General features: G+C 49.6%; 1 protein-coding gene across 5 annotated transcripts in view; it reads right to left on the bottom strand.

Moving 5' to 3' along the window:
* ITGA9 (integrin subunit alpha 9) overlaps positions 1-26,347 on the bottom strand; it is a 343,812-nt gene that overhangs the window by 160,092 nt on the left and 157,373 nt on the right. For all 5 annotated transcript variants that reach the window (XM_040479772.1, XM_040479774.1, XM_040479773.1 and 2 more), the window contains exons 15-16: positions 25,633-25,782; positions 10,535-10,611 (exon numbers count right to left, since the gene is read on the bottom strand). In XM_040479772.1, coding sequence (XP_040335706.1) covers positions 10,535-10,611; positions 25,633-25,782 — 227 coding nt within the window. The remainder of the gene's footprint in view (positions 1-10,534; positions 10,612-25,632; positions 25,783-26,347) is intronic.

Below are 26,347 nucleotides of genomic sequence, written 5' to 3'. Positions count from 1 at the left end.
CACTGGGCGGGGACAAAAGGAAACGCTTTAAAAATTGTCTTTCAGTTTTCTTCTTGAAGAAACACAACCGTTGCCAGAAGTAATGGCATTCACGTCTTGTTCAAATTTCATTATCACAGGAAACATTCTAAAAAAGAGCCCAGTGCTCCCGGCGAGGAAGGCTGATTTATTCCATCTGAGTATCATGTGTTCCCTCATGTACTGAGGACTCTAACTGCTTTCCGTTTCTACCACTCAGGACATTTTGCAGTGAAAACCATTTCTCACAGGGGTACCCCTCTCCTGTTATTCCTTGTGTCTGCACAGTCCTCCTTCTTTAAAAATTATTTTTTAAATGTTTATTTATTTTTGAGACACACACACACACACACACACACACACACACACACACACAGTGTGAGTGGAGGAGAGGCAGAGAGAGAGTGATACAGAATTTGAAGCAGGCTCCAGGCTCTGAGCCGTCAGCACAGAGCCCGATGCGGGGCTTTGAACTCACACACTGCGAGATCATGACCTGAGCTGAAGTCGGATGATCAACTGACTGAGCCACCCAGGCACCCCTGCATAACCCTCTTTAAAAAAAAAAAAGTCCCAGGGACAAAGCAACCAGAAGTAATCCTAAAGACACAGAATCCCACTCACCCCCTGAAGTGACCCCCTACACGTCACTCCACAGGCCTGGTTTTTAAAAATCCCTAAAACCTCTCCAATTCTGAGAGGGCAGGTGAAAAGTCCATTGGCAACTATTTCCCCCCACTGATACCTGACAAATACATTAGATTTAGTTTCCTCCTGAAACTCACAGTCTTAAAGAAAGAGATCTAAGAATGGACAAATAAAACCTGAGGTCTGAGTGCTACAGCCTGTCAGGTGGGTTTCTCTGGAAGCAGTCTCTCCCGGGGATTCAGGCGGTTCTATCAAGGGATGCCCTGAGGGGCAAGGGGCCATGGACAGGCGGGAAAGGAGCTGAGCAGGACTCTGGTCTTGGGCAGGGTCTAGCCTTGGCCTGGTTCCCATGGGGCACAAGGTACAGCATGGAATTAGCTGCACTTGAGATGGGGAGGCTGGCTGTTTTTACCCCAAATGAGTCCATCACTGGCTGAGAGCTGCCCCGGGGTGGGTATAACCTCCCAGGCAGGGCGACTGCTGTGAGAAAGGGCCATTCTCCAGACCAGAGGCGGGGCAGCTGGGAGCTCTTAGCAGCCAGCACTTACGGCAGCTGCACAGTAAAAGGGACCCGGGGGTGGCCCCAACAGCAGCCACGCAGCCTCATCACGTCTGGGTCAAGATCACCCAGCATGGAGTCAGAGGAGCAGGATCACGGAATCCAGAAGTCCTTGACACAGCATCTCCCTTCGCAGGGCAATCGCAAGGATCCGTGACTTCCGGGCAGGACATGCGACGCCCAAGCTTGTCACCTTTGGCTCTGGGGGAGGAGCCAGTAGCCGCAGGGGACAAAGCAAAAGGATGGTCCCTCCTCAGCTGCAGTTGTCTGTGGTTCTTCCTCTGTGGAGAGCAGCAAGGCCAATTTCTGATTTGCCAGGGGCCACATCAGATGGCTCAGGACAAACTGGGGAAAGATGCTACCAAGGGTGTGTGTACCAAGGCAACAAGAAAAGTATGTGCGGGGGGCGGGGGGGGGGGGGATTTACCTGTGGCAAGAGACCACAGACCCAGTCGCAGGACACACTGCAAAAGTCCTAGCACAGAAATAGCAGGTGGCTCCCTGTCTGCTCTCGGCTTGAGAAGCAAAGGATCTAGCTGCCACCTTCTCTTCGCTGCTCCTGTTCGTGGCTTAAATGTCCACAGAGAAGGAAAGTAACAGCCATATCACTTGGACCCTGTGGGAAAGATGCTTCCACATAAAACCTCCGACGGTTGGCTGTATTTGAAAGCCAAGGAAAATGCTACCAAATAAACTTTTATTAGGTACACCTGTGACGTAGACCCAGCCTCCCCAGGTCGCTCAGGAGGGAGGTGGGCTATGTGCAAGCCCTTTCCCAGCAGCGTCTGTGGTTGCCATGGTCACTCACAAGCCTGCCTTCAGCAGGATCCGTAAGCTCCTTTCTGGATTCCCCAACCTCTCAGCATCCAGATGGAAAATCCCCATGTGTGCTCAGCTGGGGGAGGGCTGTCCCTGAAATCTAGTGTTTGTTGGGATAGATTTCTGCTGCTCTTGGGTGGGGGGAGGGAGGCGGGGTAGGTGGTGCTGAACACGAAGTGACCTCCCCTCCATGTTTTCAATCTGCCTAACAAGGGAACACGGTCAGTTCCTCAGGCGGTGACCCTGAGTTCACCTTCTCAAAGAATCAGTGACCCACTGTCCGCAACCTCACGCTGAGGCTGGTAGGCCATTTAGGAAACTACAAATCAGGTCCTCCCTGAGATAGGAAGGAAGTTCCTCAAGTCATTTCCACTTGGTTAGCGTTTGCGACACAGTGGGCGTGAAAGCGAGGCCAGGTTCCCCAAGCTGCCGTGGCTACTTAAAGACAGAGGCCATGGGTCTAATGGCTAGGACGCTAGACTGGGACTCAGGAACCTACCAGCAGGTGTTTTTCCTGCCACTGCCATTTAACTTTCTTTTTGACCTCAGGTAAGTGACTCAAATTCCTACCGGCTTCCTGTTCTACACCTGAAACCCTATGGTTCCAAGTACGTCCATGAAAGCCACCAACCACGAAGGACCTGTGAGCTGGGCTTGTTTCTGCCCTGCCTGAGTCACGTTAATGGGGACGGCATCTCAGAGCCACAGGGTGATCCTCTGTGCTCATCCCCAGACTGGGCTGGAGTCAGGGCTCCAAAGAAACACTTAGTCCAGTTCCACTCAGGTCCCTCCCAGGATGATGGAGGGGCCAGAGGTCTTATCCTCTGCCACTCGGATGTGCCGTGGACACACCCTTACCTGTCTTTCCTGCTGTCCTCAGGAAAATGGGAACAAAGCTCCTATCCTTGTGCCTGGCTCTTGGGTTTGCTCTAAAACCAAATGCTCTTCAACATATGGGCAATACTTGCTTCTGTTTGCAAGAGAAGAGACAAAGGAATAGAATACAGACAAACGCAATAGGAAAGAAAGTTACCATGGTAATGGAGAATGTTGGGTATTTGGCAAAACATGGAAAGAAAGCATTCTCGGGAAGTTGAAGGGAAGGAGCCTGGGGGGTCAAAGGTGGTAGAACACTCCTGCTAGAAATTCCAGAATAAATTCATTAACTGAGATTCTTTGAGAAAGTGGACATGGACATAATCCACGCACCTACTGCCCCCCTCAGACTGTTCCAAATGCCCTTGCTTATTTCCAGCTGCCAGTGTTTGCATCTTTGTATCCAAGGGTCTTTTTCTAGAGCCGGACAAGGCTGCTGCCTGCCACAGGTTGGGAGTGCTGGGGAATTAACCGTCCCTACCTTCCCAACCCGAGAGCAGCCCTCAACCAATGACCGTGAGTCAAACACCCCAGTCCCTTCACCCCTCTGCTGCAATGACTGTGGGGTGAGCGTTCTCCACCTTTCCTTCACATGTCCTTGCAGGATGAAGCTACTATCCACAGTGGTAGCCGGGTATGACGAACTGACTGATGGCCTCTGTTCACATCCTTTGTCATGTGACATTGCAGCCCCTCCCATCAGGAAGTCAAGTTTATGTCCCCATCCCTCAAATCCCGTTGGCCCTTTGGCTTCGCTTTGGCCTACAGAATGTGGCCACGAAACTAGACCTCACGAGTCTCTGTGCGTCGCTGTTCTAGATTTCAGACCCCTGCCACACAGTAAGAATAGGCCTTGGCTAGCCTGCTAGAGGATGAGAAACCTTGTGGAGGCCAATGGCGGAAGCCCAGTCAACAATAAGCCAACTGCAAGCAGAGGCAACTAGCCAATCTAACCTTGGCTGCAGATCCATGAGGGAGCCCAGGAGACCCCCAGGCCCAAACGGCTGAGCCCAGCCTAAAGAGCCGACCCACAGAATCAGGAGATAAATAAATGGCAGTTGTTCCAAGGCATGAAGTTTTGGCACTGTTTGTTACACAGCAGTAAGTAACTGGTACATTGGTGTTGCACTGTGATACAGTGAATCTTCCCTATTTGTTTCCACCAAGCCCGGCATATCCACAGCGAGTGCTCTATTATTATTTGTCACATGAATGAATACACTAGCACTGTGTCACCTCCTGTCAGGTGAGTAGAAGCTATCTACCCTGGATCGATACTGCATTTTTCAGTCTCCCTTCCAGTGTGCGAATGTCTCTTTGCTTGCCTGACTCTGCTGATTACCTTCCCAGGGGCCTAAATCCTACCCTCTGCTTAGGTAACTCCTACCGAAGGACCACCCACATGTCCATTCAGCCTTGCTGTGTTCCTGAAATGTGGGAGACACGCCTGCTGCCCTCCATTAGGGAACCCACATCAGAGCAAAAGCAAACTCATTCTGAGAGAGGGCAGTAAAGATGAGCAGTCCTTTGACTCATTCAAAAACTCCTCTTCATTGGAGCATTTCATTTTTCTTTCAAGAATACACCCTTGAAAAAAAAAAACAAAACATCCCTGTTTCCAGAGACTCCAGAAACAGCCATTGCAAAAGCCAGCTGCTCCCAATTAACAAACTTCTTTTGCATCCCCCCACCTCCCCCAGATCTGGGACAGACGGCGAAGAGAAAAGAAACAGTAAATCACATGGTTGATATTCTGGCAAAGGGCACACGTTTTCCGTGTTTCTGACCAGCCTCCAATCATGTTCTTTCGTAAAATAACAACAACAATGATGATGATGTTATGATGATAATGACTGAGGAAACTGCTCACGTGACAGCCACGAGCTCATGGTCAAATCCGAGGCCTGCCAAGGAGAGGAAAATCCAACCTATGTGGATTAAGGATGGGTGACTCAGTGCAGAGACCACCACTGACCCAGCAGGACGGGCAGTGGACGTCTCCAGGGAGAAGAGCTGTTGAACGGAGCTCCACATGTCCGACAGCACATGAGGAAGCATGAGTGGGGAACAGACGGAAGCCATCTTGAAAATGGCTTCTTTAACCCCTCCACCTCCTTTCTGAATGGAACTTCTCACACAGAGGATGACTCTCTCCCCAAGGTCCCCAGCCATGGTACTTCTGGTCCAGAGCCAGTGGTATCAGACCCCAACAGCAAACAGTAGACATTCCCAGCCTCAATGACTTGAGCCAGTAACCCAGCTTTCCTGAGCATCTGTATCCTCCCCACTAAAAAGAGTGTAATAGTATTTATTTACTTCTCAGTGTCATGGAGAGGACTAAATGAAACAATAATGCTAACTCTCATTTAGTCAGTGCTTATTATATGCCACGCACTTCTGGAAGTACTTAAATATGTTTTAAGTCATTAAACACTTAAAATAACTTGTTAAGGTATTGCTATTATTTCTCCCATTTCATAGATGAGGGCACAGGTGCAGAGACGTTAAGCAACTTACTCAAGGTTGCACGGCTGGTAAGACACTACGGTGTGCTTAATGTATACCAAATACTCTCTAGAGGATATGGTGCACGGCAGGTGTTCCAGAAACAGGGGTCTCTTCCCCTTTATCAAACAAGACTTTACTTCTACTACCTGCGGTGCCATGGATGATTCTGGCCACTTTGCTACTTTTGAGAAGAATAATTTGTTTCAAGTTCTAAACAGCTCTCTGTGTGCAGCGATCCTCCTCTTGAAGCCTGATTTTTCATGGATGCAGTGGTCTCCCCGCCAAGGATTCTGGGAAATGCTCCTGACCCCCACCCCCACTGTGGTAATAGCATCGCTAAGGCTACAAACATTGGACCATTAAATGTGGCCACTAGATGGTTCTTCTAACTTCGTAAATATTTCACTGTGTCTCTTCAGTTCCCTTAAGAGTTCTTTCATTATTCCAGTTGGTGAGCCAGAAGGCACTGAAATGTTCCACTGGTCTCCTATGGGATGCATCCGGATAGACAGACAGATCAACTGCCATAGTCTATATTTCTTTTTCTTTATCTTAATCACACGTGATATAGTCTTAGGTACTGTAAGTATTCAGACAGACAAAACAAAACAGCTGCATCATTTTACAAATGGAGTTTTCAGTTCTGTTTCATAGAAACGATCTAAACAGCTTCATCCCTCTTCCTGGACATTTTGGAAATGGCATGTTTTGGAAATAGGCTCAAGACCATTAAAGACTGTGAACTCTAATTAAAGAGTTTGATTGCTTTAAGAGACAACAGGCCTGCCAGAATTCATGCTCTCCAGAGAGAAAAATAAAAACATCATGAGTCCCCGTCACAGATAGCATTTCCTGGCTTGATCCCCGGCCACTCTGGGGGACCCAATCATTCCCAGATGTCTTTCCCTCCATCCTCTCCAGACAAAGCCTCCTCAGTCCGGTGGGTACTTGGCTGCTTCCAGCCACAACACCTTGTCTACACCCTCCGCCCAGTCATTGGAAGGATCTTTCTCGGTTACCACTTGGCTTCAGCTTCTCAGTACAGTGGGTCACAGCGAACACGAGAGCCAGGTTCTAGAGACGCTATGAAGTGCCAAAATCATGTCCAAGTTGCCCTTTTGAAATAGTTGGGGAGACACCATGGTCTGTGCCAGGGACTAAGAACTGAGACGGATGGCTGACTCAAAACCCAAGCTTTTGCTGAGTGGAAGAGAGGACAAAATGACCCATCCCACGTCAGTCTCTCTCAGTCTTGCCTCATCTCTCACTGTGTTCTCCTGACCCCCTCCTTCACTCCAGACACCTGCAGATCTCATGGGAATCAGCCCTCCACACTGCCATGCCTCTGCTCACATTTTCCCTCTGCCCAGGATGCCCGCATCCTCCTCCTCACTCCCTTCATTCCTCCCCTTGGAAGCTGCTCTCTGGTCCTACAATGACCCATCTGCCTCTCTTCGAGCACTGACCAGGTGGTGCCACCATCACCCAGCTGTCCTCTCCAACCCACACTGTGCATGTCAGGAGAGCAGGGCACGCACACTGTTCATTTCTGCAGCTTGGAGCCCAGTTCTTGACTTGAACGATGAAGGGGTGTGCAACCCACCTGAGGCAGAAATGATAACCAGAGCAGCTTGTTTCTGATTCTGGCCACTAAGCCTTTGTCAACCAAATTCAGACCTTGGCTTCCACCAGCAGTTTATGGACTGTGCCTTCTCTCACTTTGTGCCTGGCTCTACATGAAGGTCCAGGGAAATGCAATGTAATTGGAACTACCATTTGGTTTTGTATCTTCCCCTATCCAATTACCAATTAATGTTTCTCTGATGACTCTTTTGGGGACAGCTATGGGCCCAAGATACAATGAAGGTTTAATGGGGGATCCAGACAAAAGGCTGTTTTGAGAGACCAGGGGGCCTCCCGGGAAATAACGCATCCTAAGGAGAGGCTTAGACCTTTCATCCAAGGACACTGCTTCTGAGATTCAGAAAATCTCCCCACACAGTCTAGGCCACATGTCTGAGTTGAGGATGACGGAATTATAAGAAAGAGACACAGAATCCGAAGCAGGCTCCAGGCCCTGAGCTGTCAGCACAGACCCTGATGCGGGGCTCAAAGCCACAAACCGCAAGATCACGACTTAAGCCGAAGTCGGACGCTTAACCGACTGAGCCACCCAGGAGAGCTGCCTTCTTCTTCATGTGGTGGTACAGCAGATTGCCTTATGGGTCCCAATTTACCCCTCCCTATACTTATGCCCTTTGCTGTGTGACTTTGCAGTTCCTCTCACTAAAGGGGCACAGAATATGTTCCTTTCCCCTGACTTTGGGGTTGACCATATGACTTGTTGTGACCAACAGAATAAGGCTAAAGTGAGAGTACACCAGGTCTGAGCCTAGACCTTAGGGTTACTGCATGTTTCTGCTTGCCCTCTGAAGTGTCACCTTGCCACGAGAAGAATATGCCCAGGGTGGCCGACTGGCTCCAGCAGGACAACGAAGGACACGTGGAGCGGAGCTAAAGTGGATCACCCGAGCCTAGCAGAGATCAACCTCCCCTCCGTTCACCCCCACATGCACGGGCGAGTCAGTCAAGATCCAGCTGAATCTGACCCTCCACCGACCTGAAGATCCACGAGAATAAATGATTGCTGTTTTAAGCCCTTGAGTTTGGAGACACTTGGTTACGCAGCATTCTTCTGTGGCTGTAGCTAGCTGATGCATAGGGGGGCTGGGTCCTGGCCATCATACCCGTCATTCTCAAATGATCAATTAATGGGCTCACAGAGCAGAACTCATTTTGATCAACACCCCTGAGGGGCCAGGGAGGGGCAGTGGAGGCAGTTTTAAGCACAAGGTGTCTTATTGACCCTGAGCTTTGGGTTTTTATCTTAATACATGAAAAGTATAATTGAACAGAGATAGATTTGCCCATATCCATTAATGGGCAGCGAGAACATCAGGACTTCTGTAACCTAATATTTAACCTTGGAGCAAGTGACATTTTCCCACCACTCAGGGTTTTCTGATCCAAAACAAATTTCCAACATTTACAGTCTGCCTCAAGACAAAACAAATTCATAGATTTTTGTTTCATGTTACTGTTTCCCTAAAACACTTTTTGGAAGACCTATTTAAAACTAAGAGTAATGACCTGATAATTTATGAACTTTCTGTAGAACTGGTTTCTCTTTCCAGAAAATTCTTCTTAATGTTAAAAAAATTCCAATATCCATTTCATTCATTTGAAGTAATCTTCTAAGCTTGGCAAAACACATGCCATTTTAATGCACTATTCTTATACTAAGTAAAAGTAATGTGAATTAACATTTAAGTGGTTTAGGGGAGTATTGTTGGGGGAGGGGAGGGTGTTACACCATCTTCCGCCCAATAAATGCAAACAAAAGAATCTTACTGTTACTTTCCGTTGATGACTAATAGATTATTTATCAACATAAGCATTCCACTGCCGTCACTGATAGACGAGGCACTGTTGGACTGAGGTTCAAGAGGGGATATTTCTTACATTTCACCCAAACGTAACTTTCACGGTTACAAATAGGGGACAGAGGCGCCTGGGTGGCTCAGTTAGTTAAGCGACTTCTGATTTTGGCTCAGGTCATGATCTCAGCCTGGTGAGATCAAGCCCCACGTTGGGCTGCACACTGGGTATGGAATCTGCTTGGGATTCTCTCTCTCCCTTTCTCTCTGTCCCTCCCTCACTCTTTCTTTCTCTTGTCAAAAACAAAAACAAAAACAAAACCCAGGGACGCCTGGGTGGCTCGGTTGGTTGAGCATCTGACATTGGCTCAGGTCATGATCTCATGGTTCGTGGATTCGGGCCCCACCTCGGGCTCTGTGCTGACAGCTCAGAGCCTGGAGCCTGCTTCGGATTCTCTGTCTCCTCTCTCTGCCCCTCTCCTGCTGGTGCTCTCTCTCTCTCTCTTTCTCTCTCAAAACTGAATAAACATTAAAGAAAATTAAAACAAGACCAAACCCAAAGAACAAAAAAACAAATAAGGGATATACATTTTAGAGACTAACCATCACAAGTGATGACTCTGTGAGAAATGGTAACAGACGCCTGGAGAGACTTTCTGGCCCCCAGGCTAAAACAATCTTTCAGAAGAAACTGTCCCAAAAGGACACCGTTCTCTGAAATGTGGCCAGATGACTCAGGATCAGCACCTTCGTCGTACAAGAAATCTAAAATAAAAGGTTGGCAAAAAGGAAACAGAAGGCCTCTGTGTGGTCTACCCTTGCCTGGGGACCCACATATGGTGGGAAGAAAGCCTGAAACAATACGGACTGTTTACTTGAGTCAGGACAGCCTGCCCCTCTCTTTCACCCCCTTCCTCCATAGAACCTTTACCTGTTGTTAAAGCAAATGCCACTGTTAAGTGCCGGGTGGCGGCGGGGTGGGGGGGGGGGGGAGTTTTTTTCTTTTTTTTTTTTAAAGAATCTTTATATAACAGTAAGTCGAATTACAGGAACCGTCCCAATTAAATACTGGCAGTTTCTTCTGGTTCAACCTAACACAACGAGTCAACAAAAAAAAGCTCCTCCTTGGGGCGCGTGGGTGGCTCAGTCGGTTAAGCGTCCGACTTCGGCTCAGGTCGTGTTCTCGCGGTTCGTGAGTTCAAGCCCCGCTTCGGGCTCTGTGCTGACAGCTCAGAGCCTGGAGCCTGTTTCGATTCTGTGTCTCCCTCTGTCTCTCTCTGCCCCTCCCCCGTTCATGCTCTGTCTCTCTCTGTCTCAAAAATAAATCAACGTTAAAAAAAAATTTTTTTTAAATAAAAATAAAAAAATAAAAAAAAATAGCTCCTCCCTTCCCCCCACGTCACACAGATCCAGGAATGAGAAACGTGGGCTACATTGGGAGGTATGTGGAATTGTAAAGAAAACAAAAAGCGAATCATCCCATCCGTATGACAGCTATTGTGAAAATGCTCGCAGAACATACACTCCTTTAAGCTGTAAGACGCCCTTGTCACCCACCAACTCTAGTGACCCTCTTCGGTGGGGAAATGGGCACATTCCGGCTTTGGGCCTGGAGGCAAGACACTCTGGAAGCTCTCAGAATGAGGTCGTGGGAGGAGCCCCGGGTTACCTGGAGAGCAACAGCTGGCCCCGAAGCTGCAGGTCTGTGGCACAGTCCTCTGAACGGCAATTCCTTTCGAAGATGGTCTGGGGGGAGATAGAACAGGAAGGACAGGATTTAACGGCAAAGGAGTACACACCAGCCAACCACGTCCTTCTAGATGGGTGGGAACTCTTCCGGGGAACCGGCACCCACGCCCTCCCCTCCCACGGAGCCAGGCTCCAAGAAAGCCCAGTCGTCGGTGGCCTTGACTGGGGAGCGCGTTCCTTATCTGATTCACTTCTCAGTGTGCGGAGATGCTTCTTCGGGTGGTTGCCTCAACACGGGTACATGGCAGGTGTCCTTTCCACCTGTGAGAAGATCTTTAAATGCTCTCAGACGTGAGTTTGTAAGAATCCGGTCGTGTAAAGAATTCTTGGACGACAGCGGGGTCATTGTCTTCTGTCCGCTGTCTTGGGAAGTGGGGAGGCAGAAAATCTCTGCTTGACGTGGGTTCCGCCTGAGCGATGGGATTTTATCATCTTAGTTTCAAAGAGAAAAGTCAAAGGCAATGACGCCATTAGGCTGAGGGCAGCACACCGGGGCGGAAGGGGCCCTTTCCCGTGTCTCGGGGGTGGGGAGACAGCCTCTAACCCACAGTGGGCCTCCACGGCCAAAGCCCCACCCAGCAGGCTTGCCGATGTCTCCCTCAGACTGCTCTCCAGCTCTCGTACGTGTCTCATCTACGGACAGCAGGTTCCCTGTGTTCCGGACTGACAGACGCTGCTCACTATTGTTAAGCGGCTTTGATCACTGTTGGATTTTGGAGAGAAGAGCCTGTTGTCATTTTTTAGTTGTAAATCATTCACTGTTAAACCTCTCCTCTGTCACTGCTCGTGTCTGGGTTCTTCCCCACCACAGAAAACGGTTCCCGGTGATTTGCTCCCCTCCCACAGGGTACGTCCAGGCGGCTCTCGGAACGCCAGTGCGCACTCCGGTGAACTTGCTGGCCAGCGGAAAGTCTAGACCTACCAGACAGAGTAGTTTTGCCCTGTGGAAATTCATACTCCTGTGTCAAACTTCCAGAAGAATAAAGCGCCCCAGCCAACATTCCCTGCCTTGATTGTGGCGGGGGAGAAACTCACGGAAGGCTTGGGCAAAAAAGGAAATTCCCATGTTCTTTTGGACACTACTGGGGGCAGGGAGAGAGCCAGACTTCCAGGAGACTTCAATAGAAGACTGTTGAATAGAAGCGCTTTGTTTCCCATCTCAAGCAAGGAGAGAACAGGAGGAAGAGGATGTGGGCTACGTGGATATCTCAGGCAAGAGAAGCGGGCTCTCCAAGGGCAGGAATGAGGGAAAAGCACCAAACGTGACTTTACCATCAAGCTAACGAAACCGAAGCCTGAGGGTCTCTCGCTGTCAAGCCCTGACAGAGGCCTTTTACCTAACTTTTTCTTTCATAACTTCACATTTTTCTTCAAGAGGACTTTCCTCCCAATTGAATAAGCTTCAGGCCAGCTCTGCCCCTGCTGACAGGCTATGCCTCTGCACGAGTCCGTCCAGTGTCACGGGGTCCCCAGTTCCTCCACCTGGTTCACCCGCCGTGTGTCCTCCCATCCCGCCAGGAGCAAGTCAATACCACGTCTTTGAGCCCCTTCCCCAGGAGCTCAAGCTCCCGCCGTCAGCTCTGGCAACTCTGGGCACTTTCTCCTGCTACTGGTCATCTCAGTTGTAACTCGTTGATTGGATCACTACATGTTTCCTGTTTATCTCCCCTGCTAAAATTATGCTCCTTGAAGACGGGGACTCTAGTGGTCTTGTTCACCTCTGTGCCGGTCCCTAGAGCCTGGCAGTTGAAGTTGCTTCGTGCCACGTGGAGGACCACACGGTGCTCTGAGAGATGGCGTGACCCCTGAAATGGGGAGCCTAAAGGTGGATGCCCCGATCTGGGTCAATGCTATTATACCTTCTGCTCTCTATTTCCTGTCACTGAAACTGGCTGAAGTCTTCCAGTGCTGCTAAATTTCCACCCAATAAACACAAGAACTGAGTCTTCCATAAATAGATACGCATACACACGCAGGGGTATGTATACTTACGTACACACATAGACGTATACACACACGTTATGCAATCGCTTACACTCACCAGCTAAAATTAAGCACAACCTATACTGAGAAGATAAAGTACCAGCTTAGACATTAGCCAGGACTCAATTTCCACAGTCATAAGAGGAAAATAAGCCAAGGCTTTAGGCAAAGACCCTCCCAAGCTGGGGATGCACTTGTCTTAGAGGTAGAGCAGTAAAGACCGAGGGATCAAACACCTGCCTCACGCAGCAGGGAGGCTGAAGTGGAATCTCAGATTCAACTCTGGACCTGGATTTGTCTCTCTGGGCAAACGACCATTTTGTTTCCTGAGGAACTGAAAAGCATGTCCCGGGACAGAACAGGGGCAGACTGAAGCCTCAGAATGCCAACTGGCAACACTGAGTTTCCAGAAGCAAGTAAAAACTACTTCTCCTTTACTAAGTACAAAGCGTACAGGTTCCCTGTGAAGCCAATGGGCCAAACTCCCAATTTCCCTCTCAGGAACGACCCCAGCGCCAACCAGGGCCTCCGAAGAAATTCCTCTGCCCACCTTCCCCCCCCCATCTCCCTAGTCTTCCGGGCAAACACAAGCTTGGCTGTTGGAATCGGACAAATCCCCCGCCGGCTTGGATGCAGTCTCTCCCGCCTCCCTCTAGCCTCCACCTACTGGTTGGCAAAGCTGGGTCAATGTCTCTACCTGGAAGACCCTTTCTGGAAAATACAATCAGATCTGAGGAGCCATCGTCTCTCATTTCTCTCGGGTTAAAGGAGGCAAATCCTTTCTCTCAGGAGAAAGCTGTTTCCTGCCTCAGATTTTGGTGACTTGTAGACTAGACATCCAGTGGCCTCTTCAGCCCCAAGGACTAGATTTCCTTGTTGGCTCCTTCCTCACCCTGGTCTCTCGGGAGAACAGTTTTCTTTTTCAAACCCTTTATCCAGCTTCTCCCCAAATCCTTACTCTGCTTCGTTTCGAACAGGGTTGGCAGACTTTTTCTGTAAAGGCCATCTAGTAACTACTTTTGGCCTTGTGAGCCACCTGGTCTCTATTGCACCTAGTGGCATGAAAGCAGCCATATGCAATATGTAAAGAAACAGGCGTGGCCGTGTCTCAATAAAACTTTATTTATAAAAGCAGGCAGCAGACCAGAGTTGGCCTGCAGGCTATAGTTTGTGGCCTCCTATTCTAGAATATTTATTTGGCTACTGGTTTCCTCATTCCCTTCGGGCCAGAAAAAAAAAAAAAATACAATGAACCCGGCTGAAGTTACATTTCTCTCTGAGCCAGAGTACAGAGGCTGGAGCTGGGAGTGCTTTCTTCCCAATGCCGTGGCCACCGAGGCCAAGGCAGCCCTGGATGTGTGACTCGGGGCTGGCAGCTCAATGGCTGTCCGGGCCAAGGCCGACTTCAGACAGGACATTGGTCTAGATGCTCCAGCCTTGGGGTGCCCATTTCTCCTGTTCAAATCTGCACTGGAAAAAAAATCTCCCCTTCTGATGTAATAGGAAGTAGGATTCTTCGCCTGTTCCAGCTGTCGTGTTCACAGGAGAGTCAATTTCCTGGACTTGGGTGATATTTGCTTTAAGATATATAATCATTGACACAGATACATACTGTTTACAGGGTTGCTGTGGCAACCACATCCATGCTGAGGCCTCAGAAAATTGGGACAACTGGACTGGGTGGGAATACATGCTTGTGAAATCCCACCCCAAGGGGACCAAACAAGAAGACTATTTTTAAGCTCATGTGAGCGAGGCATTTCCTGATGGGCAACGTGGCTTTGCAAAGGGTCTCTGCCTGGATGATAGGAGGAACATTTCGGAACTTCTCTTCCTCCCACAGTTTTACAGAAGCTCCCGGAGGCCCTGGCCACATGTAAATCATGTCTGCAAGCCGCGGCACCTGGTACCGTGTTAAAAAACTGTTTGTGTAAATGCCATGACCGGGAGTGCAAACGGTTTCTCTTCCCGATTCCGTTTCAGCGGGCTCTTTTTCCAGAATCCAGCACTGTCTTTAGTGTGACACACTGTAAGGGCTCTGGGTAGTCCCAGAGATTTCTCTGCTCAGCCCTGTGCCCGGATGAAGAAGGGAGATGTCTCACTGCCTGGTATTTACAATCAGGTCATACAGACAGAGTGGCTTTCTAAAAGATAGCACGTCCAAAGGACCAAGTGAACGACAAAGACGTCATAAAATTAAAGTGGAGGAACTCCTTCTAGCTCAGGGTCTGTACAGACTGTCCTTTTAGATTTTAAAATCGCGGGACGGCAAATACTCTACTGGTTTTCCTCGAAACACAGACACAGAGCGAGTTCTGCTTTACGGAAAACTTGGAGGTGGCTGAGTTCTGTCTGAGGGCATCCTTTGGTTTGCTCCATGGCCCTGCACCTCGCAGAACAGTCCCCTCTGCCTCAAGACAGCCTTTCCGCGATCCAGGTCAACCCCTGTGAACAATGGAGTGGAGAGCTGAGCTGGCCCACCTGGGACTGCAACTGGGATCTGGACTCACCTGGATTCCAAGGACTGCCTGGGGCTGGGTGGCCTTTTACAGGCCACATTTCACATCCCCTTACAACCTCCGACTTTTCTTTTTTTTTTAACATGAGTCACTAAAGGCTGTCCTTGACCAAATTCAGGTTTGTTTTTTTTTTTAATTTTTATTTATTTCCGGGGGGAGGGGGGGCGGAGAACAAGGGGACAGAGGATCCAAACAGGCTCTGAGTTGACAGCAGCAAGCCCGACTCGGGGCTCGAACTCATGAACCGTGAGAGTACGACTCAAGTCGAAATCAAGAGTTGGACGCTCAACCGACTCAGCCACCCAGGCGCCCCAACCTCTGACTTTTAGTATCAGCCATAAACTTGCTTCTAGGAACCTTCTGCCTCCCAGGACCAGAAATGCTCTCACCCTTGATGTTTACCCAGGAATCTTTTGTGTTCTAGGCTTCACTTATTATTTTTTAAAAACGGTTCCTACTAATCAGTCACCAGAGGCAGAAAACAGAGCCGGCAATAAAGGTGCTCGTGCCGTCAGAGCAAAGGAAGGCTATGCTAGCCGTTATTTCTCAAAGCTGCGGAGCCAGACGCAGGCAGGCAGCTAGGGGTGTGAAAGATACCCTCAAACTAGACAGGCTGCTAGTAAGACCGATCCCCACGCGCTCACGAGAGCCTCACCTCGATGGGGCCCCAGGTGGAGCTCTGAGCAAATGCCTGGCCTCTGACTTCCTCAAACACCGTAGGAGAGAACAAGGGAGGGGTGGACGTTTCCTCCTTTGCCAGAGACCGTCCACTGGACACGTGCCCTCGTTCGTTTATATACACTCCGCAGGCTTGCGGGCGAGGCTTTCCGTTAGGCAGAATGGAAGAAAGAAAACCCGAGAGGCCTGAAGATTTGGGGGAAAAAAAAGCACAGTTTCCCCCTACAAAGAGTTTGGGAGGGTCGGGAGACGCTCCTTCCATGAGTTGCAAAGAGGAAGTGCCAAGGAAGAAATTTTGCAGATGGAACAGGTCACTCCTGGGGACAACCCAGCCTTTGAGAGACGGGAGCCCCCTCTCCTCTGCTTTCGGGGTTGACCCTGGAGGAGAAGCCAGAGACACAGGGAGGTAGCCAGGCTTCCACGGTCAGTGGGGCCTGAAGTACCTGTCTGCCTCACACACACTTGGAGTAGATGGCTTTCACACGTGTTTCACTAGGGTGCCCTTTCTGAGAAGATTGCCCAGAAGCTGTGCCAAGCGGCTGATGCTGGCAAAAGTGGGGCAAAAGTGGGAAGAGGGATGGGGTGGAAACTTCTTCCTTTAACCGCCCCCCCCTTCTCCTCCTCCGCTGGGCCAAACTGCTCCCCTGAATCCAGGTGCCTAATCTGCCCCCCGAGATTGGATGGTCCCTGACACCTGTCTGGCTCCGATGTCTGCGGTGACATGCCCTCTCTCTTCCAGCCTCCGAACCACCCAGCTTTCCACCGTTCTGCAGAGACTTCACTCATGATAACGAAAACAAACCTCAGAGCTGGCATTTCGACGCGGCCGGGCACCTCACCTGGGAAAGTATTACCTCACGTCCAGGCTGAACAGTGAGTTCTCACAGGCATGGGCTCTGTTTCCACACACACAGGCGCTGAGGGGTCTAGGGTGAGGGGTGGGGGGACAGATGGTGACGATTTCCAGTACAATGGAGGCCCAAAGTCTACGGCTTCAGCAGAATTAAAAATTAACGTGGGAGTAAAACAGCTCACTTTTCACTTGAAAGGTGACAAAGTGAGTATTCTCAACGCAGGCGATGCCTCTTCTTTTACTGGGTGTATTTCCTCCATCTTGTTTCTTGGGAAGGACATCCACACGTGCACGAACGTACTATGGTTGTTAGGTGAATCTCCCTAAAGCACACGCCATGTTCTCCTGCCTGACCGGAATCCCCAGAGAGATCAGAAAGCGCGTTTTCCAAAGTGACACAGCTTTGCTGCATGTGTCAGTGAAGAAACTCTGATAGGATGTCCAACCTCCGCGGGATGACCCAGCCTTGTGTTCTTTCAGAGGCTGTCCACCGAGATATGTTTGCTGAGTGCCCACTGATCCAGGCCCTGTGCTAGGCACTAGGGATCAGCAGACGATGAGGTAAAATAGACCCCTGCCCTCTTGAGCCTCCACTCAAGTGAGGGAGACAGAAAAGCAATTAGACAAAGTAGTAATAAATTGGGACAGGTTTCATAGAGGAATCAAATAGTTAAGTCAGGGCATACAGGTAGTTGGAGAACGGTTCTCTGAGGAGGTGACAGGTAAACGGAGACCTGAAGAGTGAAGAACGGGCTGTGAGAAAGACATAGTAAGAGCTTTCTAGAAGTGGTATCAGCATGTGCAAAGGGCCTGAAGCAGCAAAGGGGTTGGAGAGTTTGGGGGTGGTTGGCGTGTGATGTGGAGCTAGCATTGGATGATACTGGAGAGGCCAGGGCCCCACTGTGCAGGGTCTGTGGACCTTAATATGAGTCTGGATGACCTTCTTCTTCTTATTTTTAATGTTCATTTATTTTTGAGAAAGACAGAGAACGAGACCAAGCGTAAGTGGGGGAGGGGCAGAGAGAGAAGGAGACGCAGAGTCCGAAGCGGGCTCCAGGCTCCGAGCCATCAGCCCAGAGCCCGACGCGGGGCTCGACCTCACGGACCGCGAGATCGTGACCTGGGCTGAAGTTGGATGCTTAACTGACCGAGCCACCCAGGTGCCCCTGAGTCTTCTAAGGGCAGAGGAGAGTTGGAGGGCAGGGAGCGGTAGGCCCTATGCAGAGAATGACCTGGTCCAGGTGAGAAATGGTGGCGGCCTGGACTCGATTAGTGGCAGCAGACATGGAGGACAGAGGCTTGTGCTGGGAGAGCCAGCTCTCAGGTTCCGGCTGGATAGGTCATCCCCATACCATCCCCTCTAAGGCAAGGGCATCTCTGGGCCTGACAGCCAAGGACCAGTCATGAAGACCACAAGAGGTCCACGTGAAGAACCAGCCAGGGCCCTTAGACGGTGCCACTGCGTCTCACCCAGGGAAACTACTCCCGGACTAGCTGTGACTGGACATAGCCCAAGCAGAGAGGAAGGGGAGGGGAGGGGAGGGGAGGGGAGGGGAGGGAGGGGAGGGGAGGGAGCAGAGTCTGATAATGCCTTACCATTTCAATGCTTCTCACCTGTGATTGCACAGAACCCCACAGGGAGGCAGAGCAGATGACACCCCAAGTGACAGGTGCTAACCAGGGCTCTCAGGAGGTAAGTGACTTGCCCTGGGAGAATACTCTGCTTGGGCCTGGGCCCCTGATCTCACTCCAGAGACTGTGCTCCTTCCCCAGGGAAGCCAGGGGAAGAAAGAAGGCCTGGGGTTCTCTGGGGTGTAGGACACGTTCATTCTCCACCGCTGCAGATATGAATTAGCACAAATTTAGCAACTTAAAACAAGACAGACTTCGTATCTCACAGCTCTGTAGGGCTCAGCTGGTTTCTCCGCTGTGGGTTTCACGAGGCCAAAATCCAGGTGTCGCCTGGCTGGGCCCTTATCTGGAGGTTCTGGGGGACAAGCTGCTTCCGGGCTTCCTCGGGTCGTTGGCAGAATTCAGTTCCCTGGGGCCGTAAGACTGAGGTCCTGCTTTCCTTGCTGACCCTAACCGGGGGCCTCTCGTGGCCCCTGCAGGTTCCCCACATTCCTTTTCAAACCGCCCCTCCATCTTCAAAACCAACCATGGCCTGTCACGTCCTTCTCATGCTTCACATCTGACTCCTTCTCTTCCATCTCCCTGACCTCCTTCCTCTGCCTCCAGCTGGAGAAAGATGGGGCCCAGCCGGATAACCCAGGAGCGCCCACAACCTTAATTACACCTGCAAAGTCCCCTCTGCCGTGTAGTGTATCGTAGTCACAGGTTCCAGGAATAAGGGTGTAGACATCTCTGGGGCCATTCTGTCTACACAGTGGGCAACCTGGCAGTCCAGCCGCAGCCAGGTCTTTGGGGGCCTCCTGAGGAAGCATGAGTGCCATCATAGTTTTTAAAGCTTTACTCTGTGCACAGGGTTTGAAGACAGGGTCTCTGTCATAGCCACTGGTATAGCCACCTGAAGGGGAAAGATAAGGTCCCCTCACTGATAACTCCAGGGCCAGCCTTGCTTCTTTCCCAGCACACAGGCCAACTAGGGCCTTGCAGGATCCTTTCATTTAGTGCCATACTGTTTCAGCAGATGAGACCAACTGGGAGCCATTAGTGAGAAAACTCTCTGGGCCTATCACACCGAACTTCCGACAACCCACCTGCAAAGCCTTCCTGGGGCTACTGTGAGAGCTCCCAGGTGCTCCCCCGAACCCAGGCCAACCAGTCTCCCTGAGGCACGTCTCTGATCTCCCTGCACTCAGAAAGATGTAATGGTCTCCTGTCCCCTGCAGAATCAAGTCCAGCTCCATGGCCAGTGAACAAGTAGCCCCCGTCTTCACAGCTCGTCCTCCGTCCCTGACACTAGACGTTCAACCATGTGGAAGACCGTCAGCATCCATCAGTCCCTCCTTCTCGGTTAGTCTGTCAAACCCCTCCAGCCCTGAGTGTCCAAATCCTACTTCTTCCTTAAGGCTCCAGCCAATTCTCCTTTTCCCCATAGAACATGGTCTCCTCAGCTGGAAATAGTCTCTGGAATGAAACACTCACGCACACTCATCTGAATCTCATTGTCTGCTCTGTACAAGTTATTCCTGTCCTGTACGTCCACTGAAGGTAGCAATGTCTTATCTTTTTTTAAGTTTTGTTTTATTTATTTTGAGAGAGACAGAGGGGGGTGGGGGGGGGGGGAGAAGCAGGAGAGAGAGAGAGAGAGAGACTGAGTGGGGGAGGGACAGAGAAAGAGAATCCCAAGCAGGCTTCATGCTGTCAGTGCAGAGCCCGATGTGGGGCTCGATCCCATGAACATGAGATCATGACCTGAGCCAAAATCCAGTTAGATGCTTAACTAACTGAGCCACCCAGGCACCCCAGCAATCTTTTATCTTTTTGTCAAGGTCTTACACGAAATAGACATTCAAATGACTGAATTGCTCTTGGATTTATAGTCCTTTTAAATACGCTTCTGGTTAAGGGATAAAACAAGTTGTTTTTTTAAATTTTGTTTTAAATGTTTATTTATTTTTGAGAGAGAGAGAGAGAGAGAGAGACAGAGCATGAGCGAGGGAGGGGCAGGGAGAGAGGGAGACACAGAATGGGAAGCAGGCTCCAGGCCCCGAGCTGTCAGCACAGAACCCGACGCGGGGCTCGAACTCACAGACCGTAAGATTGTGACCTGAGCCGAAGTTGGATGCTCAACCGACTGAGCCACCCAGGCGCCCCAAGTTGTGTTTTGATATGCTTGTTGCTTGCTTTTGTATTGAGTATCCCCTGACGAGAAGTAGGTCTCTGCTTTCCTTAAATGTTTAAGGAAAGTATTCTCAACAGGCTGAATGTCCTACCGAGGCCTGCAGAGGTCCCAGAATCCCAGTCAGTTCTCGGCACTGGCGGCAACTTCACTCGTCACCCCACAGCCTAGCCCATATCCCACAGCCCAGACTCTCCCAACACTGTTCTTCACCCAGCAGAGGGGAGGCTCTGTCCCACTCACTGCAAAACACCGCAGATCCATCAGAAAGCCTGAACTGCACATGCTTTGTCACTGTCTCCAGGTTCTACACGTCTGTGCAGTTACCACCTCAACGAGACCGTCCGTGAGGGCAGGCCCTGACTCCAAAGAATCACTAGGGTTCAGTTCACGCCGCTGCACAATCCTGTGTACCTACATGGGCTCGGTGCCTTTTAGTTAAAGAGACTGCAGTATTTAAGCCCTAATGTTCTCTGGCAACATGACTTAAAGAGCTCCCATGAGATTATTCCTCCCTATGGAGAGGCCAGATTCTCTTTGTGGAACTGTCATATACGCATACGCGGGCTGAAACACAGCTCTGTCCGCTGGAGCGGGCCTACCTCTCAGAATCTTTCTCCCCCTCGCAAATCGAGCCAACATCTGGAAGACACATGGAGGATGATCATTCAATTAGTCCCCCTCCCACCTAATCAGGGAAAGGAGAAAAAGCAAGGATCACTCTCCCAGAATATTTCTCAGACTCCTGCACAATCTCCCCAAGCTAAGAACAATATTTTTCTTTCATTTTCATTTCAATCAAAGAATCACATGGTTCAGAAAAAATAATGACCCCCCCTGCCACACACCTCCCTGGACCAAGTCCTGCTGTCCAGGGGCAACCACATGTTGCCACACGACCACGTGTTTCTTTTGATGATTAGTCAGATTTAGACATTTTCTTACTGAATTCTCGCCACGATGGACAGGAACTTATCTCACACAATTGCCCCCTCTCCTCTGCCTTCCTAATTTTCACAGGCGGACAGGCAAATCATTACGCTTAGCTCCTCTGTTGCATGGCTTCTCAGACCCCAGCTGCCTTAGAATCACCTGGCCAGCTTGTCAAAGCATGGATTGTTGGGGCCTCCCCCATGAGTTTCTGATTCAGTGGATCTGGGGTGGGGCCCAAGAATTTTCGTTTCTCACGAGATCCCCAAAGAGGCTGACATGGCTGGTTCAGCAACCACAATTTAAGAGGTAGTACTCCGCTGATGACCTCTGTAATTTTAAGTCGTAAATAGCTAGCTCTCACTTCATCAAGTTTTGCACCACCTCTCGACTCTCCGATTTAAAAGATTAAGATGTTAAGAGAACTTCGATCATCATTCTGTTTTGACCTCTGGGCAGTCAAATTTAATGACATTTACATTTTATACTGTAACCAAAAATCAATAAATAATGCTAATTTTATGGCTACATGATTGTTCACATTAGAACCGAGACAAGTGTCATGATTACATACCCTTTTCTATGGGTGCAAAGCTCAACTCTGCAACAGGCTCAACAGGTGCAAATGCTTAACTTCCACTTCGGGGAGAATATTTCTAGTATCAAAGTCCTTCTCTTCCTTATACTCTTCTACTTGCTCAAAGTCCCATGACATTTTATGTTTCAACCATGACACATAGACCAAATTTCTGTTTTTCTGAGAGTTTTCTATTGCCTTTATTTTTCTTATTTGAGAAGCAAGTTATTTCATCTATACTGTATCTTAAGTTTCATTACTTTCTGTTATTCTGTCTATTGCTGGCTTCATTCTCCCTGAAGTTCATTGATCCCCTGTTCTAATTTGGTCAATTAGTTTTTAAATTTGCTGTTACCCTTTTGTTTCGTTGGAGTGCATCTAGACTTATTTCCTTGGAAGGGTTCCTAGGGAGATAAACTATCTGGTTCTTGCTTATCTGAAAAATTACTGTATTCCAACCTCATACTTTACTGTTAGGCTAAGTATAAAATTCCAGTTTCAAATCACTTTCTCTCAGCACTCTGAAGACTTATTTCACCATATTCTGGCTTCTAATCTTGCCAATCAGGAGTCTGATGGTCTGTTTAGTATGTATGATTCCAATAATGTTGTAAGTGGACATATATCCCCCCCCCCCCCCCCCCCACCAATCCTGAACTCTCTAGCCTGGAAGCATTTAGAAGTTTCCTTAAATCTTAGTAGCAGTGACATTACAAATATCTTAGAAATTATATCTAGGATATTTTTGGTTTATCCTGCTTGTAAGTTGGGGAGACCTTTAAATTAAAAAAAATGTTTCCCTTTAACTCTGGGAAATTTTATTCTTTTGTCTCTCTTATAACTTTTAAAATTTTCTCTGTTTACCTTTTCTGGTATTCCTATTACTTAAATCTAGGACCTTTTAAATTGATAATTTAGCTCTCTCTTCTATTTGTCTTTTAGCTCTGCTTACTGGGGGATTTCTTTCATTATCTTCTAATCCTACAAAATTTTTGCCTCTGCAGCCATATAGCTAATTTTTAGGAAACTTTTCTTTTTTCTGTTTCTTCCCTTTAAAGAAAAAATTCCAACCATTTCCTAACGGACAGAATGTATTCTGAAATCTCCTTGTGTTAATTACATCTATTTTTAAGGTGGTTTTTAAGGTTATATAATCTCTTCTATTCCCCGAACAACCTGTTTCCTTCTAAGTCAGCTATTCTGTTGTTCATTTTGGTCTTTTTCTTCTTCTCAACGGGCCACATCGCCCCCTCCAATCTCAGGTTTCATCGGTTGTCCATTTGTATTTAGGAATAAGGCCAAAGGGCTGATGAGACAGTCTGGGGACGAATGGTAGGAGGGGACGAATGGTAGGAGGCTTACATCGGAGCCTCTAAATGCAGAAGAAGCAAGGCTTTCCTGTGGGGAGCTCGCCACACTATCTCAAGCAATTTGTTAAATTCTTCAGAGAAGAAAATGCCTGGTCGCATGCTGCTCCGAATGTCTCAAGTACACGGGGACAAGGACAGGGGTGAAGAGTCAACTCTTCCACTTACTAAACTTCACTTAATACCTCCCTTCCCTGTTCGGTCCCACCTGTCACTCTGGCGCCCTTCTGTAAACCACTGCCCTGGCCATGGCTGCAGCGTTCTGGATCCCTGGGTCGACGGGCACCCAGCCTCTCTACGTATGGCTCAAGGTTCACCCACCAACACTCTTCCATCTTCCTCCGTCACTGCAGAAAATTAACAGACTCTCTCACTGGCTGCTGCCCCGTCCCCCACAGTGTTTTCCTCCCCGTCCCTATTTACTCGTATTTAATCATTGTAATGGGGTCTCAGGAAGCGTGAACATACGTACTTGGTCGGCCATCTTGAACGAGAAGTGGCCAAGAACAGCACTTTAATACTGAGCTGTCCCTGCATCATTGGCTTTGATCGGGCCGATTTACCGAGTCCCCAGCCTGCTCCAAGTGTTAATAAGCAGCCACCTTCCAGGGTCCTTGTGTTTTGAAAGAAGTTCGTGTTTGAAATCAAAAGGAGAACCTGAAAAGTCAGAGTTGCCAGCAGGTTGTATGCGTATGTGTGGCGGGCGCTGGGCGCCCTGCTCACATCCCTGTACAACTGCTACCCGTCCCCCTGCTGACGGCAGCGTAGGCAGCTAACGGCTCACCCCCCCATTCTTCCACAGAGAACTGTCCAAAGCTGAAGAGAATCTCCTTCAAGAAGACCTACGCTCCGCTTCTACACCAGCCAGCCAGCCGATGGTTGACTAACAAGGGGTACAAAAGGCCAGCCCCTCCTGTCCTGAGAAGACAACCTGTTGGTGTAATTTGTGCTCCCGAGTTCCCCAGCTGAGGCTAGACTAGCTGAGGCCAGATCCTTGCTCCGTCCCTTCCACTTCCATCCCTTCCTTCAGCTTCTCCTAAGAACACAGCCTCATCAGACCATGTGCCCCCAAATGCCTGCCTCAGGCTCTGCTTCTAGGGAACCTGACCCAAGATCACGTGGGAGGTACTTTGGTAGAGAATTGGGATGCCTTGCTAAAAACCTCACCACTGAACTGAACATCTGGATGGACATCTCAAAGCTGACACTTCTCTGTGGCTCTGTTCACAGCTCTAATCTGCAAGGCATGGCTCACTGACATGCTACTTTTCCCCTAAGCTCAGAGCGGTTGGCGGGGGAGGGGGCAGCGTGTGGTTCCACAGCTTTGCTCCCACCTGCACAGGAGTCTGGTTTCGCCAAGAAGCAGTTTTGCCTGACCTTCTCCCCACCAACGTCCTGGATCTGTGGTGATCTTGGATGTTGAGGGAAGATTTAAAACAGATTTGGGACCAGATTCCTTGCATATTTCCTGTGTAGTAGACAGCGATGCTCATCTCACGGATGGCTCAGGGCGGACGGGCCGCGCTGCAGTACAGAATCAGTTCACAGGCTCGCTCCTGCTTGCAGGGTCTGCACCCGACGTTGCTCTGAAGCTCTGTTCCACACAGCAGAATCTGATGAGTACCCGACGGGATGGGCGGCCCACCCACACTTGCAGTGCTTGGGCTATCCAGCGATGCTTGGGTTGAAAATTTCTAACTCAACCGCCGGTTCTACAAGATGATGTTCTTTTCTTGTTGTTGTTTTTTAATTCTTTAAAATTATTTTTGAGAGAGAGAGCATGCACATGCGAGCAGGGGTGGGGGCAGAGAGAGAGAGCGACATAGAATCTGAAGCAGGCTCCAGGCTCTGAGCTGTCAGCACAGAGCCCGACGTGGCGCTCGAACTCATGAACCGTGAGATCGTGACCCGAGCCGAAGTCGGACGCTCAACCCACTGAGCCTCCGGCACCCCGACAAGATGATGCTCTTGCTTCTTCACGTCGCTCATGCCCTCACCAACAAAACATTTAGCAAGCACCTACTGTGTGATCTGGGCTCTGGAAACAGTCTAGGAACAAGTGTCAGGTTCAGGGGCCAAGGAACCAGTTCATGGCCTCGAAGGGATTATGAGGAATACTCCCTCAATGCGTTTAAATCATGTGGCTGTTAGAAGGACCCCCACGAAACATGTGTTCTATCATTTTGCAGATCAGGAAAGAGAGGCGCAGAGAGGGGGTGTGCCCTTGCCACAGTCCGCCAGGGCCGCAACTTCCGCCACAGGCACCTGCCACCCCAGGCCCCGGTCCAGAGCTTCGAGGTTCTCACCTGATTCTTCTGGGCAATCTTCTGTCCCTTTTTCCAGCGGAGCACTGGTGTCAGAGGCGGCAGCTCCCTCTCCTCGTCTCCGGTCACATGCTCACCCAGGCTGTAGGCAGCTTCAAACACGATGGGACTGATGACGTCCTGAACTCTCCGCTGAAACAATAAACAAGCACACGCGTTAACCGCTAATACTGGCCGACACGTGCGGAGCATTTCACAGTTTACGGAGGCCTTCCACATGGATGGCCTCACATGGTCCTCACAGCCACCCTTGTGAGGGAAGATTTTACTGCTCGCACCTTTTAGATGAGGTAACTGGGACCAAAAGCAGGGAATGTCTCATCCAAGGTCACCTTGTGACCCAGTGGGGCCGTCCCCACTCTACCGTGCACAGTGCTAAATCGTCTTTCTCTTTAGCATATGGAATGCATTCCCTCACTCGTCTTCCAAATATTCTTAGAAGCCAGCTGATGGGCGGGAGAGCGTCTGTGCGCCACTGCAGGCTAACCCTTTGCATCCGTGGCGTTTTGGTGACCAAAGGCCTTTTGTATTGACATAAATATGGCTCTTGTGCCGGGGCAGGAAATCCAATGATACTGGGGGGCCTAGGGTCTTCCCAGGGTTGGTGGTCAGTGGAGTCAGGATTGAAAGTCTTACCTTCTGGCCTTTGAAATCAAAGGGCTTGAAGACCCAAAGGAAGGACAGGTTGGTGGTCACA

The sequence above is a fragment of the Herpailurus yagouaroundi genome, unplaced genomic scaffold (assembly GCF_014898765.1).
Source record: "Herpailurus yagouaroundi ecotype Mexico unplaced genomic scaffold, PumYag 159, whole genome shotgun sequence".
Lineage (NCBI taxonomy): Eukaryota > Metazoa > Chordata > Mammalia > Carnivora > Felidae > Herpailurus > Herpailurus yagouaroundi.
Note: the sequence above shows the minus strand (reverse complement) of the source record. Positions and strands in the feature narration are given on the sequence as shown.